Below are 19,129 nucleotides of genomic sequence, written 5' to 3' on the forward strand. Positions count from 1 at the left end.
TGCCAGGAGGAAAGCGTGATACAAAGCATTTTATCTGAAATATATGAAACTACTTGTCTTAGTTCTCATATCTCGGCACTGATCTGACATTTGTTCCCTTTACAGTGTGCATTGTTGGTTATTTGAACTGTAGTAATTGTTGTTTCTCTACAGCATACATGTCAAACTCCGGCCCTCAGAGTCATTAAATTTGGCCCTCAAGTGGTTTCCCCACTTTGCATTATGTTTGGCCCACCCTAGACCACCAGGGAAGCTTTATTGGAGATGAAGCCCTAGAACACCAGGGAAATCATATGAGGGAGGTAGGGGAAAAGCACTAACACCAGGGAACTGTATAGGGGAGGGTGGAGGGCCTCTAGACACCAGGGAACTGTATAGGGGAGGGAGGACCACTAGACATTAGGGAACTGTAAAGGAGTTGGAGGGGCCATTAGACACCAGGGAACTTTATAAGGGGGCCATTAGACATTGAGGTTGGCTCGTGACTAGGTCCCAGTGTACAATTTTGGCCCACTTTGTATTTGAGTTTGACACCCTTGCTCCACAGCAACATCACATCTTGCAAAAGTTCACGGTCACTGCAACAGGAAAAGAAGCTATAGGGTACAGTCAGCCAGGTATTAATATACTTCTTGCAGTATGTGCAGATGTGTAACTCACAAAACAAAGTGCATCCTCCATAATAAAACCCCTGTGTCCCTGCGTCACGCTGTCCCTGTGTAGCTGGGTCCATGCTCTTTGCTACTGCGCATGTGCACAGGACCGACCCAGCCTCACAGAGACAGGACAGGGCCAGGGATCCGGGCGGGTGTGCACGCGGTAGGTGTGCGCAGTAACAGGTGTCGGGCGGGGACGAGAAAACACAGACCTAGAGCCCGTTTTTAAACGGGCTTGGATCTGCTAGTTGTTAAATAATGCAATATTCCTTGCATTATTCAGTAATGGGGAAAATGGGAAGTTGAATTAAGAATTATTAAGCATAACCAAATAGTACAATTGGAATGTAAAACAATGCTTATGTGAATTCATAGTTTTAATATATGTTACAACCTGAATTCATAGTGATATATTTGTTGCATCAGTCTGATGTGGGCTGCAATAGGCACATGGTTAACCATAGTTACTTTTATGATGCAGGCTACATTGGAGGATAACTTGCCATCTGAGATTGCCAGTAAAATTAACCTAGTTGATTTAGCGGGCAGGTGAGTAGTTCTCCAGTGTTACATTTGGAGGTAGATTTTTGTGCTTTATGATTTATAGTTGTTTTTTTTAATATTTTTTTTAGTGAAAGAGCTTCTCCAAATTACTGCAAAGACCGCCTGACAGAGGGATCCAACATCAATCGATCCCTGGTGACGCTCGGAATTGTCATCTCTGCTTTAGGTGAGTGTTTAAACTAACAGTCCAAGCATGCGGTCATTTCAGATCTTCTTCTTTAACTTTATACACTAAATTAGATCTTCGCTAAAATGGTTGACCCTATAAATTATTTGATTCAAATTGCCAGTATTCATTTTTCACTTAGGCTGCTGTAGATAACAAGTATAATTCGAGGAGATCTGTCACTTTTCTCATCTATCTCTCTTACTGCAGCCCAGAATTCTCAGATGAGCAGCAGCTGCCAAAGTATCAACAGTATCCTCAGTGACGGGGATAGCGGCATCCAGGGCAGCAGCCCATCTGGAAGCAGCATCAGCGGATCCAAGCGCCAGCCATTTGTGCCCTACAGAGACTCCATCTTGACCTGGCTTTTAAAAGACAGTCTTGGAGGAAACTCAAAGACAATCATGATTGCCAGTAAGATTCCTATTCATTTTGATATGCGTTTCCATGCACTACATTTCTGAAAAGTTTAAAGAGAACCAGAGACGAAGCACCCTCATGTATTTTATTACATTTATCAGTGAGAACATGACAGTAAACACCTACCCTGCTTTTAGTTTCATTGTTATCTGCTTAATTAGTCTATTAGCAGCTGTGATAAGAATCCACGGACTATTCAGTCGAGGTTTGACCTGGAATCATTATAGCTGAGTCACTCTTCTGTGATGTCTTTTCAAGCCCGAGCCTTCCCCTCTCCTGGCTTAGATTTCCTGCTTTGCATACTGAGAGCTGTGATGACATGGGAGGGGCTGCTGCTGCTGAGAGAGAAGCTCTGTGGCTGTAATATGATCCCTGTGTGCTCTGTGTGCACTAGATACTGACTGCAGTTTCATTCCTATGAGAGACACTTCTTACAGTACATCATACCAAAATGAAAGCACACAGATGAGCCTTTCTCATATAGCCTAGATAGCAGCCTAGTCTCATATAGCCTAGACAGCACATCCAGAACAACTCATATAACCCGGAAGGAGAAGGGATATGAGCCGGCGGCCATATTTGATTTTTCCTGGAGCAATAATGGATAAAAAACACTAAAAAAGGCACACCAGAGCGGCAAAATTATCAGGTAGAGCATTTATTCTTTACAAGCTATCAACTGATATGTTTATTTTGTGTGAAACGTTCATCTCTGGTTCCCTTTAACGCACAATGCCATGCTCAAAAATGACATTACCATGCACAAATGTTTGAAACGGGGAAAAAAGGGTGCAGGAGCTTTGGCAAAAAAAAGTGCACCACCATAGGAGTCCATTAAAAAAGCTGTGCCGGGAGCCACCGCAATTTGTACCAATGAAGTAAAACCATTTCATCACTTCATTGCTACCTCTTGGGGGGGGGTTAAGTTTAGGTACCACCTGGGGGGGGGGGGGAGGAGTTGTTAAGGGTTAAGCAACACCAAATTGCGGCATTGGTTCCAAAACTTTACTTCATTGCTGCTGGGGGAGGGGGGTGTTAAGTTTAGGTACCACTTTGGGGTTTGTTGTTAAGGGTTAGGCAAACCAGGGGTGGTTAAGGGTTAGGAATAGGTAGGGGGATAGTTCTCTGTCAAGCGTCATCAGAGGGAGCGTTCTATGCTAGACATCAGTAGAGGGGAGGGTTCTATGTTGGGCATCAGTAAAGGGAGGTTTCTGTGTTATGAATCGGGAGAGGGAGGTTTCTGTGTTGGACGTCGGTAGAGGGAGGTTTCTGTGTTGGACGTCGGTAGAGGGAGGGTTCTGTGTTGGACGTCGGTAGAGGGAGGGTTCTGTGTTGGACGTCGGTAGAGGGAGGGTTCTGTGTTGGGCATCAGTAGAGGGGAGGGTTCTATGTGAGGCATCAGTAGAGTGGAGGGTTCTGTGTTGGGCATCGGTAGAGGGAGGTTTTTGGGTTATGAATCGGGAGAGGGAGGTTTTCTGTGTTGGTGTTGGGCATCGGTAGAGGGAGGGTCCTGTGTTAGGAATCGGGAGAGGGAAGGTTCTGTGTTAGGCATCGGCAGAGGGAGAGTACGGTGTTAGATTACTGATATTTTACTATCGGAATTCAGTAGAAGAATATTTTTAATTTTAATAATATTTTACTAGTGGCAATTCCCTGCACACCATTTTCCAGGCATTTTTTTCATGTATAAAACGTCCCTACAGTAAAACCTTATTTGAAGCTGTCTTTTATTGTTTCTTTGATTTATAAGTGCTTTAGAAAACAGCACTGTCCACCCAAGTTTGGTCTGAGAATTCAGAGAACCTCTTTTGTATAGGTAACAGGTGATGTTTCTTAACTCTTCTTGTATTGGAAACACAAGTGCCCGCGCAGAAGAGCGTCCACGTCATCTGGCACGTACTGCACCTGGGCAGTAGTTTTACACAGACGCAGTGTGCCCCAGATGACGTAGACACGAGCAAACTCCGCCGGCTGGTCGCGATCCTTACAGCCGGCCAGATGGGACACCGAGGAGGACAGAGGCTGTGGCGAGGGACTGAGACTGCTGCTCAGGGCTGGAAGAAGCCCCAGGTGAGTAAAAAGTAGATTTTTAAGTTCAACTCGAAAGTCCTTTAAAAGTGAAATCCCTTATTTTTCCTGCTTGAGTCACGTTGCTGTTCTCTGTGCTCTTCTTCCAGCTGTGTCTCCTTCAAGCAGCAGCTACAACGAGACCATGAGCACCTTGAGATATGCTTCAAATGCCAAAAATATCATCAATAAACCTCGAGTAAATGAGGTAAATAAAGTGTGTGTGTTTTTATACTTAAATCTGGATACAGTTGTATGCATACTGTAGGTCCTTCATCTGAAAGCTTAGATATACTTGCTGTGTTTTAACTGGAGACAGTCATGATTGCTTGCGATGGCAGTTTAGCGTGAATATGGGAATCCACCAACATCATTTATCTCTTCTTCAAGAATATGCCAAACTGGGTTACAGTCATCCAGCTGATATTCTAGTCACAAATGGTCATTTCAGAAGAAAGAGAGAAACTACAGTGGTGTGAAAAACTATTTGCCCCCTTCCTGATTTCTTATTCTTTTGCATGTTTGTCACACTTAAATATTTCTGCTAATCAAAAACCGTTAACTATTAGACAAAGATAACATAATTGAACACAAAATGCAGTTTTAAATGATGGTTTTTATTTAGTGAGAAAAAAACCTCCAAATCACCATGGCCCTGTGTGAAAAAGTGCTTGCCCCCCTTGTTAAAAAAATAACTTAACTGTGGTTTATCACACCTGAGTTCAATTTCTGTAGTCACCCCCAAGCCTGATTACTGCCACACCTGTTTCAATCAAGAAATCACTTAAATAGGAGCTATCTGACACAGAGAAGTAGACCAAAAGCACCTAAAAAGCTAGACATCATGCCAAGATCCAAAGAAATTCAGGAACAAATGAGAACAAAAGTACTGTAATTGAGATCTATCAGTCTGGTAAAGGTTATAAAGCCATTTCTAAAGCTTTGGGACTCCAGCGAACCACAGTGAGAGCCATTATCCACAAATGGCAAAAACATGGAACAGTGATGAACCTTCCCAGGAGTGGCCAGCCGACCAAAATTACCCCAAGAGCGCAGAGAAAACTCATCCGAGAGGCCACAAAAGACCCCAGGACAACATCTAAAGAACTGCAGGCCTCACTTGCCTCAATTAAGGTCAGTGTTCACGACTCCACCATAAGAAAGAGACTGGGCAAAAACGACCTGCGGGCTCTATTCATAAAAGGTTACCGCAAGTTTTCCGCTCAAAACAGCGGATTTTCCCGTCCATTTAGCAAAGTGGGCATTCATAAAAGCTGTTCCCGCATGAAAATCTACAATCCCCCAGCAGAGCGAGAAATTTCCGCCTTCTCCAGTGTTTTTCTAGATTTATCTAGAAAAAAAGTAACAAAATGGCCATTCATAAAGTTTAGAGGAAGCGGTATGTGGAAGGGAAATACCGCTTCCTCTGATTTTGCGGATTACATAAAAGTGAATGGGACAGACCTCCCAGAGAGAGCAGTGCACGGAGGGACTCTGCCGGCTGAAGTGTTTCCGCATGCCTTCCGACGGCTTACCGCCAGCCTTCAGCGGGAGATCTCCGCACTTGCATCGCAGCTGGCAAGATTTTTATGAATTACCACCCAGAAGTCTAAAATACCGCTGCGGTATTTTCCCTCCAGGAGTTTTTTCGCCACAACTTTTTTATGAATAGAGCCCTGCATGGCAGATCTCCAAGGTGCAAACCACTTTTAGGCAAAAAGAACATTAAGGCTCATCTCAACTGTGCTAAAAAAAAATCTTGATGATTGCCAAGACTTTTGGGAAAATACCTTGTGGACCGACAAGACAAAAGTTGAACTTTTTGGAAGGTGCGTGTCCCGTTACATCTGGCATAGAAGTAACACAGCATTTCAGCAAAAGAACATCATACCAACAGTAAAATATGGTGGTGGTAGTGTAATGGTCTGGGGTTGTTTCGCTGCTTCAGGACCTGGAAGGCTTGCTGTGATCGATGGAACCATGAATTCTACTGTCAACCAAAAAATCCTGAAGGAGAATGTCCGGCCATCTGTTCGTCAACTCAAGCTGAAGCGATCTTGGGTGCTGCAGCAGGACAATGACCCAAAACACACCAGCAAATCTGCCTCTGAATGGCTAAAGAAAAACAAAATGAAGACTTTGGAGTGGCCTAGTCAAAGTCCTGACCTGAATCCTATTGAGATGTTGTGGCATGACCTTAAAAAGGCGGTTCATGCTAGAAACCCTCAAATAAAGCTGAATTACAGCCAAAATTGCTCCAGAGCGCTGTAAAAGACTTGTTGCAAGTTATCTCAAACGCTTGATTGCAGTTATTGCTGCTAAGGGTGGCCCAACCAGTTATTAGGTTCAGGGGGCAATTTCTTTTTCACACAGGGCCATGTAGGTTTTGAGTTTTTTTTTCTCACTAAATAATAAAAACCATCATTTAAAACTGCATTTTGTGTTCAATGATGTTATCTTTGACTAATAGTTAACGGTGTTTGATGAGCAGAAACATTTAAGTGTGACAGACATGCAAAAGAATAAGAAATCCGGAAGGGGCAAATAGTTTTTCACACCACTGTATATGGGCAGATTGTATGGTAGGTTATGTAGGAACATGTTGGCTACACTGGCTTCTTAATGCAGCCTTGTTATCCTGCATGTTGTGCTGTATGAAGTATATATCTCCAAGCTTTAATATGGATCAAAATACTTAATTTTCACCTCAAAATACGGTTTGTGACCTGTAGCCAACTTTTCTTTGAGAAAGTATATAAGTGCTAGAAGTGTGCCCCCTCATCTTCAAACATCTAATTGAGCAGCATGGTGGCCTTGTGGTTAGCTCTCTTGCCTTGTAGCACTGGGTCCCTGCTTTGAATCCCAGCCAGGGCAACATCTGCCCAAAGTTTGTATGTTCTCCCCGGTTTCCTCCCACATCCCCAAAAACCTAGAGATAGGTTGATTGGCTTCCCACTTAATTAGCCTTAGACTAAGATACATACACTACACAATACATACATATACATATGACTATGGTAGGGATTAGATTGTGAGCCCCTCTAATGGACAGTTAAGTGAATAGACAATTCACTAGGCTTTATCAAACACTTTGTCAAGCGTTTGATAATTTAACTCATGGGTAAAATCTCATTTTGAATTCACGAAGGTGTTTTATATTTATCGATTGTTTTATCAATAAAACGTTCAATAAACCTAAAACATTCGATAAATATATATATAACACCTTCGTGAATTCAAAATTAGATTTTACCCATGAGGAAAATTATTAAACGTTTGATAAAGTGTTTGATAAAGCTTAGTGAATTACAATACAATACAATAACATTTGTAAAGCGCTTTTCTCCCATAGGACTCAAAGCGCATTGAGGTCAATGTGTATGTTCTGTACAGTGCTGCTTTAGAAAATGGGGGTTTTCTTTGTTTTTAAGATCATTTCCTGAACTGCTGTTGCAGAGTCTAACTGCCAAAATAGTAAGATACCAGCCAGCCTCCCTACTCGCTTGCTCACTATTTTGGCAGTTAGAATTAGAAACTGCCATTAAGCAAATTATTTTGAAAACCAAGAAAACCCTAATAATTCCTCCATGAGATATACTAGTCCAATACATGTTGGTTCTGTCAGATTTTAACTGCTTACTTTTTTCACTGTAGTAATACTTTTAATAAAATTAACCATTTACCAACATCCTATTGTATTAAAACCAGGGGCGTTTCTAGGGTCCTTGGAGATCGGGGGCACCTGTGGGCACCAGGTGGGGAGGTATATGTGGCGCGCTCAGCGCGCCGTGGCAAAAATGGGCGTGGCCATGTGGTGAGTGGGCATGGCCATGGGTGGGGCCAAATGTACATGAACTTAGCAGCGGTGTAAGCTACAGATAACGGGCCTGCCCATCGAAATATTGGATGGAGCCCCCTGTCCTTTATTTGGATAATTTACAATCAGTATAGGCATAGATCAAAGATGTATACGCACATACAATTTTGATTGGTCACTGACCCCCAATTTTACCACCCCTGTGCAGTAAGTGGGCCAACAGACAATGAATTTTATGAACAGAGCTAAAATTGGCTAATCAAAATTGTATGTGTGTACCAGGCTTTACAGCTAATACTGTACATACTGAAAGTAGCAGGGATCAGCATACAATATAGCTGGTTTACAATCAGTAAAGGCACAGAGTAACACCTTACACTGTACACACTGGAGGTAAATCCGCACACAGTGCAGGCACTAGAGAACAGCGTATACTGTACATACTGTAGGCAGCAGAATTCAGCACACTGCAGCTAGCGTGCCAAAAATATGAGGATCACGTTGTGCGGCGTGCTTATCGTGCCGCACCGAAAAATGGGTGGGCCATGGACCAGAATATAGGTGTGGTAACGGCCGGGTGGAGACAAATTTACATGAACCTAGCAATGGTGGGACATTAGATTATGACAGTGGTGGCGAACCTTTTGGAGGCCGAGTGCCCAAACTGCAATCCAAAAGTCACTTATCTATCGCAAAGTGGCAACCGCAATTTAAACTAAATACTGTACAAACGTTTTAACTCATACATGAACATTATGGAAAATCCAAGTTGAAAAACTGTGAAGATAAACAATTTCATCCATCCTACTCCTAAAAAATGTATTCATTTTTTTTTAGAACCTCCCAGTTTTATTTTCTGTTTTAAAAAGCTAAAAAAGTAGGTTTAATGCTATTGTCTCATATGATAAGGATTCAGCTTTTCCCATAGTCTCGCATTTAGCAATCATGTGACCCCCAACAAGACAAATTCAGGAATCATGAGGCCCCCAACAAATCATGAGGTCCCCAACAAGACAAATTCAGCAGTTATGAGGCACATAAATAGACAGCATTTCACATAAATAGGCAGAATGCCCCCTTAATATGGTAGCCCCCCAAGTTAGGTAGTGAGTGACAGGGACCCCCAGCTTAGCTAGTGAGTGACAGGCGCCTCCAGTTAGGTAGTGAGTGACAGGGACCCCGATAGTGAGTGCCAGGGAGCCCCTTCAGGCAGTGAGTGAGTGCCAGGGAGCCCCTTCAGGCAGTGAGTGAGTGCCAGGGAGCCCCTTCAGGCAGTGAGTGAGTGCCAGGGAGCCCCTTCAGGCAGTGAGTGAGTGCCAGGGAGCCCCTTCAGGCAGTGAGTGAGTGCCAGGGAGCCCCTTCAGGCAGTGAGTGAGTGCCAGGGAGCCCCTTCAGGCAGTGAGTGAGTGCCAGGGAGCCCCTTCAGGAAGTGAGTGAGTGCCAGGGAGCCCCTTCAGGCAGTGAGTGAGTGCCAGGGAGCCCCTTCAGGCAGTGAGTGAGTGCCAGGGAGCCCCTTCAGGCAGTGAGTGAGTGCCAGGGAGCCCCTTCAGGCAGTGAGTGAGTGCCAGGGAGCCCCTTCAGGCAGTGAGTGAGTGCCAGGGAGCCCCTTCAGGCAGTGAGTGAGTGCCAGGGAGCCCCTTCAGGCAGTGAGTGAGTGCCAGGGAGCCCCTTCAGGCAGTGAGTGAGTGCCAGGGAGCCCCTTCAGGCAGTGAGTGAGTGCCAGGGAGCCCCTTCAGGCACTGAGTGAGTGCCAGGGAGCCCCTTCAGGCAGTGAGTGAGTGCCAGGGAGCCCCTTCAGGCAGTGAGTGAGTGCCAGGGAGCCCCTTCAGGCAGTGAGTGAGTGCCAGGGAGCCCCTTCAGGCAGTGAGTGAGTGCCAGGGAGCCCCTTCAGGCAGTGAGTGAGTGCCAGGGAGCCCCTTCAGGCAGTGAGTGAGTGCCAGGGAGCCCCTTCAGGCAGTGAGTGAGTGCCAGGGAGCCCCTTCAGGCAGTGAGTGAGTGCCAGGGAGCCCCTTCAGGCAGTGAGTGAGTGCCAGGGAGCCCCTTCAGGCAGTGAGTGAGTGCCAGGGAGCCCCTTCAGGCAGTGAGTGAGTGCCAGGGAGCCCCTTCAGGCAGTGAGTGAGTGCCAGGGAGCCCCTTCAGGCAGTGAGTGAGTGCCAGGGAGCCCCTTTAAGCAGTGAGTGAGTGCCAGGGAGCCCCTTTAAGCAGTGAGTGAGTGCCAGGGAGCCCCTTTAGGCAGTGAGTGAGTGCCAGGGAGCCCCTTTAGGCAGTGAGTGAGTGCCAGGGAGCCCCTTTAGGCAGTGAGTGAGTGCCAGGGAGCCCCTTTAGGCAGTGAGTGAGTGCCAGGGAGCCCCTTTAGGCAGTGAGTGAGTGCCAGGGAGCCCCTTTAGGCAGTGAGTGAGTGCCAGGGAGCCCCTTTAGGCAGTGAGTGAGTGCCAGGGAGCCCCTTTAGGCAGTGAGTGAGTGCCAGGGAGCCCCTTTAGGCAGTGAGTGAGTGCCAGGGAGCCCCTTTAGGCAGTGAGTGAGTGCCAGGGAGCCCCTTTAGGCAGTGAGTGAGTGCCAGGGAGCCCCTTCAGGCAGTGAGTGAGTGCCAGGGAGCCCCTTCAGGCAGTGAGTGAGTGCCAGGGAGCCCCTTTAGGCAGTGAGTGAGTGCCAGGGAGCCCCTTTAGGCAGTGAGTGAGTGCCAGGGAGCCCCTTTAGGCAGTGAGTGAGTGCCAGGGAGCCCCTTAAGGCAGTGAGTGAGTGCCAGGGAGCCCCTTCAGGCAGTGAGTGAGTGCCAGGGAGCCCCTTCAGGCAGTGAGTGAGTGCCAGGGAGCCCCTTCAGGCAGTGAGTGAGTGCCAGGGAGCCCCTTCAGGCAGTGAGTGAGTGCCAGGGAGCCCCTTCAGGCAGTGAGTGAGTGCCAGGGAGCCCCTTCAGGCAGTGAGTGAGTGCCAGGGAGCCCCTTCAGGGAGTGAGTGAGTGCCAGGGAGCCCCTTCAGGGAGTGAGTGAGTGCCAGGGAGCCCCTTCAGGGAGTGAGTGAGTGCCAGGGAGCCCCTTCAGGGAGTGAGTGAGTGCCAGGGAGCCCCTTTAGGGAGTGAGTGAGTGCCAGGGAGCCCCTTTAGGGAGTGAGTGAGTGCCAGGGAGCCCCTTTAGGGAGTGAGTGCCAGGGAGGCCCCCCCCGCCGCCGCCGCTCCCCCCACCCCCCTTACCTCGTAGCAGACCTCAGGATCAGCGGCGACCCGACCAGTAAGAGCGGGCGCTGGACGCACCCGCTCGATATGCGGAAGTGATGTCACTTCCGCATATCAGTGCGGGCGCTGGGTCCTAGCGCCCGCACGATTGGTCGCCGGCTCGCCGCCTGATCCTGAGGTCTGAGTGACGCGACGGCTGGAGGGAGCCGCTGCTAGAGGGGGCGGCCGGGCGGAGATCCGTGGCACCCCAGGACAGATTGGGGGCACGTGCCCCCCCAAAATAGGGCTAGCGACGCCCCTGATTAAAACGTCATGCTTACCGCTATTAACGGCAACATGACGTTTTAATACGTCGCGCATTCCCGCCGCCGCCGCTACCGCCGTGTGCGCGCCGCTACCACCGCCATTACCGTCGGGATCCCGTGCTGAGTGATTGGGGAAGAAGACCGAACGGTCCTCTACCCAATCGCAGTGCCTGGAGTGAATGGACGTGACCGCGAACAGCGGCTACATCCATTCACAAAAACAGGAAATGTAACAATTAAATAAAGTGGGAAAAAAAAAATTTGAACACGTCCAATGAGTGTTCACTAGCGCCATCTTGTGGGCAAAAAGTATATTACACCTACAAAATACATACATTTTCAAGTATATACACATCATTAATAAAATTACACTTCCAGCCCTCCCCCCCCCCCCCCCCCCCAAAAAAAACAATTGTAAAAAAAAATCCGCTTAAAAAAAAAATAGTTGCCTTAGGGACTCAGCTTTTTTATTCTATTTTTTATGGGGGAAAATTAATTTTAATTTATTACATAGGGTCTTGTAATTATGGCCAGAACAAACAGAAAAATAACCACATATATTTTAAAATAATATACTGTCGCCATACATTGTGATAGGGACATAATTTAAACGGTTTAATAATCGGGACCACTGGGCAAATAAAACGTGTTTGTTTTATCCACAGGAGAATGTTTAATTTTAAAACTATAATGGCTGAAAACTGAGAAGAAATGATTTTTTTTCTTTTTTTTCTGTTTTTCTCATTAAAATGCATTTAGAATAAAAAAATTCTTAGCAAAATGTACTATCCACAGAAAGCCTAATTGGTGGCGAAACAAACGAGGTATAGATCATTTTCTTGTGATAAGTAGTAATAAAGTTATTAGGGAATAAAAGGGAGGAGCGCTGACAACTGAAAATTGCTCTGGTCCGTGAGGATAAAAACCCTTGGGGGTGAACTGGTTAATCAAGCCTTTCATTTCAGTTTAAAGGGAACCTGAACTGAGAAGGATATGGATTTTTCCTTTTAAAATAATACCAGTTGCGTGACTCTCCTGCTGATCCTGTGCCTCTAATGCATTCAGCCACAGCCCCTCAACAAGCATGCAGTTCAGGTGCTCTGACTGAAGTCAGACTGGATTAGCTGCATGCTTGTTTCAGGTCTGTGATTCAGCTACTTCTGCAACTAAAGAGATCATCAGGGCTGCCAGGCAACTGGTATTGTTTAAAAGAAAAAAATCCATATCCCTCTCAGTTTCGGTTCCCTTTAAGATCAGTTAAGTAACTGTTTCACCTGACCGTAGAGAGAAATATAAGAAAAGTACATAGTGTTGAGTTTGTGGTTGAGATTGGAATGGATCCAGTGACTTTGGAATGTAATCATTGTGTTTGAAACAATATATTCCTTTTCAAAAGAAAGTAAAGTTCTATAAACCTTTTATATGGGTACATAGTTGATATGACGTGCACTAAGGAGGACAGAACAGGCTCATATAGTTTTATCTTGTTTGCCCTTGTTCTAGTTTTGTTATAAAAGGTAAACATGGATTACATTTTTATTACGGTTTTCATCTCAATTAATAAAACATGTTAGAACTTTAAAGTGACCTTGAAGGTACACCTGAGCAATATAAAGAGTACACAGATAAATGACAGCGCTCAAGGCTGCACCTGCAATGTAGACCAACAGAGGCAATGCAAAGCCCCACTGGAGCTAAATACATGCCTTAAATGCAAGGCAGATGCAAATTATGTACTAATTCTAATCTAAAAATTTTGAAAGTAGATTTGAAACAATGAATGCAGCTAGCCACTAGTATACTTATATTCGATTTTCACAGCTGGAGAGATGGCAGCGCTTTCAAACAGAAGTTTTACCTGAATGATTTATCTGCATGGATGTGCAGAGCTCCAGCAACTGGACTATATAAAATGAGCGTAGCATGATGTGACTTTACTTACAAAAATATCAGATACTTACCCGGGGGTGGCAGAAAGGGGGGGCAGCCTCTGGATCCTAATGAGGCTTCTCCTGTCCTCAGGAATCCACCACCAGCACTGGGTTCCCCGGAGGTACAGCCACAATCGTATTTACACTGGCCTACCTGTGCAGGTGCACTAGCGGCTTTCCGCACTAGCTGCTCTTGCGGAAATAGTCAAGCCTGATTGGGTCGGCCCTACTGTGCAGGTGGCTCCCGCCTGTGGAGAGCGACTATTTCTGCTGGAGTCCGAGGTAAAGCCGCTAGTGTGCCTGCGCAGGACCAGTGTCAAAGCAGACTTTAGGGGAACTATCGCTGGATCCCCTCTGCTGAGGAAGATGGGGCAAGCCTCTTTAGGATCCAGAGGCTTCTCCCTCCTGAGGTAAGTATCCCCTAGGCCTTCAGGTACTTTAGGCTGAAAATGCATTACAAAAATGATTTGTTTGAGAAATGTGTCCTAGAGAAAAGATTTGTACACTTTAAATGTAAGGAGGAAGTCCCCAGTCTCTAAAAGTAGTACCTCCCTCTTTAATGAGGTAGCACAACAACCTATATTAGAATATCGAGGAGAACGCCAGCGCATACCACTAAGGCTGCATCTGAAATGACCACCAGCTCATGTGTGCAGCACCTAAATAGACTTTCTGCACACTTCGCATTCAATTCAGATGCAAATCATATGCAAATCTGCTACTACTTATCATGCAAACAGGAAACTCAGGAGGAGGGGCTGGGAGCAGCAAACCTGATAGTTACACACTTACAGAGTCAAGAAACAGCGGGGGAAAAGGCTGTGCATCCCTTAACACATGCTGCAATTGAATGGTTAATCGCACAGGCATACACCACCTCTGCTAGACTGAAAAATGCATGCCCTGCATCCAAAACAAGTGCTAACCTTTATTACGCTAGGAGGAACTTTAGCTTCCAATATGGTTTGCATGCAAAGTATAATGTACTAGACACTTGCGCCACGGTGAGGCAAACATCCGGGCAAGTGACCTAACCGCAATTTAAAACCTTGGGAGCAGCTAAGCAAAAAAAAAAGTGTAACTTACATTTTGTTGAACAGCGAGGAGAACGCCAGCGCATACCACTAAGGCTGCATCTAAAATGACCACCAGCTCATGTGTGCAGCACCTAAATAGACTTTCTGCACACTTCGCATTCAATTCAGATGCAAATCATATGCAAATCTGCTACTACTTATCATGTAAACAGGAAACTCAGGAGGAGGGGCTGGGAGCAGCTAACCTGATAGTTGCATACTTACAGAGTCATATTAGAATATAATTATTATTCAGGATACTGTACCTAGTTTTAATTATCCTAGTTTCAACGTCAAAAACACTACCTGTATGTTTATATTGCTGTTCATAGACTTGTAACCCTGCCTTCCCAGTGATGTTTAGCTTAGCCTAGACTATTAAAGGGGAACTGAAGAGAGAGGTATATGGAGGCTGTCCTGTTTATTTCCTTTTAATCAATACCAGTTGCCTGGCAGCCCTGCTGGTCTATTTCTCTGCAGTAGTGTCTGATTAAAACCAGAAACAAGCATGCAGCTAGTCTTGTCAGATCAGACTTATAAGTCTGAACCACTGAAACACCTGATCTGCTGCATGCTTGTTCAGGGGCTATGGCTAATAGTATTAGAGGCAGAGGATCAGCAGGGCTGCCAGGCAACTGGTATTGTCTAAAAGGAAATACACATGACAGCCTCCATATACCTCTCTCTTCAGTTCCCCTTTAAGTTATGCACCCTTCTACCCCAGAGCACTCTCTGAGACCAGGTATTGTTTCTGCTCATTCGGAACAATTCTGCAGTGATGCTCTTTGCCACTGTGGCCATCTCCGATAAATATAAAAATGACTTAACCTCCTTAGCGTTCTGGACAAGCTTAGCTCGTCCAGAGACGCCGGAGGGTGCCGCTCAGGCCCTGGTGGGCCGATTTTAATAATTTTTTTTTTTTAAACCCGCAGCAAGCACTTTGCTTGCTGCATGTTGTAGACGATCGCCGTGGATGCGCCGCTATCTGCCGCGTAACGAGCGCCCGGACCCCGTGCGCTGCCTGGCCAATCAGTGCCAGGCAACGCTGAGGGGTGGATCGGGACTCCCTATGACGTCGTTGACGTCATTCCGGTCGTCGCTATGGCGACGGGGGAAGCCCTGACGGGGATCCTGTTCAGAACGGGATCTCCTGACGGCCATCATCGCCGGCAGCGATCGGAAGGGTGGGTGGGATTCCTCTGGGAGGGGGGTATCATGTAGCTAGCGCTAGGCTAGCTACATGATTAAAAAAAAAATTAAGTTTAAAAAACCATGCACAGCCGTGCGGCTGCGCATTATCAGAACGCCAGGGAGGTTAAAATTGTATAAATTAATATTGCAAAATATAAGCAAGTAACGTTCAGTAACGCTCCTCTTTAACCTTTAAAACATCCATGTTGCTCTTTCAATGTGATCCATGGCTTTAGTGATCAGTATAGATGAGAAAAACACAGAATTGAATCCTATTCAGAGTATTATAAATGTGTATAAAATATAACTTTTATAATTGCTAGAATTTAAAAATCCATATGTAATATTCCCTATCTGAGGTAGGTGTGAATGTCTCAATCAGATACCGACTATTAAGTCTAAGAAATAATTTCTGATCAACCTATTCCTCAATGAGATTGCTAATGTACTATAGAAATTCCCCCCACCACAAATCCAACATGTTTTGGCCCCCTAAAATGAAGCCGTCGTCAGTGAAACAAAAAGTGCTAAGTGTTAGGGTGCCAAGTGCATAACACCATTGGACCGAACTCTGTTCTGGATATTTTAAATGTGTGCCTGGAATATAGCCTGCTGTTGTACATTTCTATATGTAATGGTATGATTGCATTTTAGGTTATGCGGGTCTTGATGGGCGCATACATGCTTTCCATGTATTACAACATATACTGTAATGCGCAGCAGGATATGCTTTTTGTATTCAAAAGTGCACACAGAACGGGTCTCCATGGCAACAATGTTTACATGCCGTGAAGTAAACGGAGATCGGTCCAATGGTGGCAGCTTGCAGCCTGTACCCGCTCCCTCTCCGTAAACAGCCACCCTGATTGGCCAGGAGGATGACATCACCGCACCCTGCACGTAGAGACATCACCACACAACACTCGGCAAAGCGAGCGCTGATTGGTGCAGGGGCGGAGAGAATAGACTTTGACCCAATGTGACGCAGTCTGGACCTTCCAATTGTGAATGTGCTACGATCGGTGCAGGGGCGGAAGGAATGGGCTGTGATTGGTACAGGGGAAGGACGAGCAAATTGTGATCCAACCAGGTAGCGAGTAATACTTCTCACTAGTAACGTATGATGATCGTGGGTGGGGGCGGGACAGGATAGGCAGGACAAATAGAAGGCACGCAATGGTCCCCTATGGAGTAGGAGACACCATGCAGTGTTTCCCTATTTCGGAGGTAACTGTAAATATGCCGCTGGTTGGCTTTGAATGACAAGTACATTTAGCTCCCGCAGAATGAATTTGGGAGTGTAATTTCACTTGTAAATTAGGTTTTTAGACATACAATACAATACAATAACATTTGTAAAGCGCTGTTCTCCCATAGGACTCAAAGCGCATAGTTGTGTCTCAGATTAATACAGGGTTGCAGGCTGGGTTGTGATGATATGACATCATGATATGAGATACGATAGCCAATCAAAAACTGTTTATGCTGATTGAAAGGTCTATGATCCAATAAAAGCCAACATTGATAGGGAGAGGTTGAGTTTATAGGACACTCCCTCAGTGAGGTCTATATAAGGCTGCTTGCTGATGGAACTCACTTGATGACTGACTGAGCTAGAGAGCACAGCTCTCATTTTTTGTTTTCCATATGTGGTGATTGTAATGTGATTATGTTATGCACTTGGCACCCTCGCACTCCCTGACGACAGCTCCATTTTAGGGGGCGAAACATGTTGGATTTGTGGTGGGGGGAATTTCTATAGTACATTAGCAATCTCATTGAGGAATAGGTTGATCAGAAATTATTTCTTAGACTTAATAGTCGATATCTGATTGAGAAATGTACACCTACCTCAGTTAGGTAATATTACATATGTATTTTTAATTATAGCAATAATAAGTTATATTTTATACACATATATAATACTCTGAATAGGATTCAATTGTGTTTTTCTAGTACGAATCAGGTTTTGTATATTGTGTTCTAATCAGTATAGATGCTCAGCATCTCAACATTTGCTTTAATACCATGTATTAGTCAAAATCTTTCAGATGGTATAAAATTACATAAATTGGGATTTACGTCAGCTACACATACCAAATGGCATCAATGAAATTTCACCATCACCACTCTGCTTAAAGGGAATGTCCAAGCAAAATAAAAAAATGAGTTTCACTTACCTGGGGCTTTACCAGCCCGATGCAGCCATCCTGTGCCCTCGTAGTCACTCACTGCTGCTCCGGTCCCCCGCTGGCAGCTTGCCGAGCTCAGAGGTCGGCAGGACGCATTGCGTAAATTTTTACGCATTCCTGCTAGTGCAGGAACATTAACACATACATTTTTACGCGTTGAACCAGTAACGTGTAAAAATGTATGTGTTAATGTTCCTGCACTAGCGGGAATGCGTAAAAATGTACGCAATGCGTCCCGCCGACTTTCGAGGTCGGCAAGCTGCCAGCGGGGGACTGGAACAGCAGTGAGTGACTACGAGGGCACAGGATGGCTGCATGGGGCTGGTAGAAGCCCCAGGTAAGTGAAACTCATTTTTTTATTTTGCTTGGACATTCCCTTTAAGGGGGAACGGACACAGCTGTCACCGATCTCACTCAGCTCTGCTGTGTTTATGGAGGGGTGAGAAGGCCACTTTTTTGGGTACCAAGAACTCTGCTTGTACTTGGGGGATTATGTATACCTTCTAACAGGTTTCTTACTCTGAGAGTCATTTATTTATGTATCTTTCCAGGATGCTAATGTGAAATTGATACGAGAGCTAAGAGAAGAAATTAACAGATTGAAAGCCATGCTTAAGAACTTTGAAATGGTATGTCCCACTGACTTTATTTTAAAATGTTATTTTCTTTCCACATTGATATAGCACGGTGTCTAATCAGAATGAGTATTAGTTTGTTTTCAATGCTTGTAATATTTAATGTATTTTTCTCACCATCAGACGCAGCTTTAGAGAAGGGAAAAGAAGACAAAAAAATATATATTCTGAACCCACATTTTATCATCAGGTGCTTGTTCTCTGTATAGCTCTTTAAAGGGTCACTTAAGCCAACTGAAAAAAAAGTTTTACTCACCTGAGGCTTCTACCAGCCCCCTTCAGCTGTCCGGAGCCCACATAGACTCGCTCGGATGCTCCTGGCCCCGCTGGCAGCCACTTCTGGTTTCGGCGACAGGAGCCAAAAGGCTGAGAACGCGAGTGATTCTTCATGTTCCTGGCTGTAATAGCGCCCTCTATGCTGCTATAGCGTATAGCAGCATAGAGGGTGCTATTACGGCCAGGAACGCAAAGAATCACTCGCGTTCCCGGCCTGTCGGCTCCTGTCGCCGAAACAGGAAGTGACTGCCGGCGGGACCACGAGCATCGGAGCGAGTCTACGGGGGCACCGGACAGCTGCAGGGGGCTGGTAGAAGCCCCAGGTGAGTAAAGCTCATTTTTTTCAGTTGGCTTAAAGGGGGAACTGAAGATAGTGGTATATGGAGGCTGCCATGTTTGTTTCCTTTTAAGCAATACCAGTTGCCTGGCAGCCCTGCTGATCCTCTGCCTCTAACACAATTAGCCATAGCCCTTGAACAAGCATGCAGCAGATCAGGCGTTTCAGACTTTAAAGTCAGATCTGACAAGACTAGCTGCATGCTTGTTTCTGGTGTTATTCAGATACTACTGCAGAGAAATAGACCAGCAGGACTGCCAGGCAACTGGTATTAATTAAAAGGAAATAAATATGGCAGCCTCCGTATACCTCTTACTTTAGTTCCCC

The 19,129-nt window shown here is 45.6% G+C and overlaps 1 protein-coding gene across 4 annotated transcripts in view; it reads left to right on the top strand.

The window, feature by feature from the left end:
• Positions 1–19,129, top strand: part of STARD9 (StAR related lipid transfer domain containing 9) — a 255,427-nt gene that overhangs the window by 152,748 nt on the left and 83,550 nt on the right. For 2 of the 4 annotated variants that reach the window (XM_068254136.1, XM_068254137.1), the window contains 5 exons: positions 1,138–1,205; positions 1,289–1,386; positions 1,597–1,800; positions 3,984–4,081; positions 18,106–18,183. In XM_068254136.1, coding sequence (XP_068110237.1) covers positions 1,138–1,205; positions 1,289–1,386; positions 1,597–1,800; positions 3,984–4,081; positions 18,106–18,183 — 546 coding nt within the window. Of the gene's footprint in view, positions 1–1,137; positions 1,206–1,288; positions 1,387–1,596; positions 1,801–3,983; positions 4,082–7,435; positions 7,485–18,105; positions 18,184–19,129 lie in introns of those variants that run through there. The other 2 variants (XM_068254138.1, XM_068254139.1) reach the window with 2 other exon arrangements.

This window comes from Hyperolius riggenbachi, chromosome 9 (genome assembly GCF_040937935.1).
Source record: "Hyperolius riggenbachi isolate aHypRig1 chromosome 9, aHypRig1.pri, whole genome shotgun sequence".
In the NCBI taxonomy this organism is placed as follows: Eukaryota; Metazoa; Chordata; class Amphibia; order Anura; family Hyperoliidae; genus Hyperolius; species Hyperolius riggenbachi.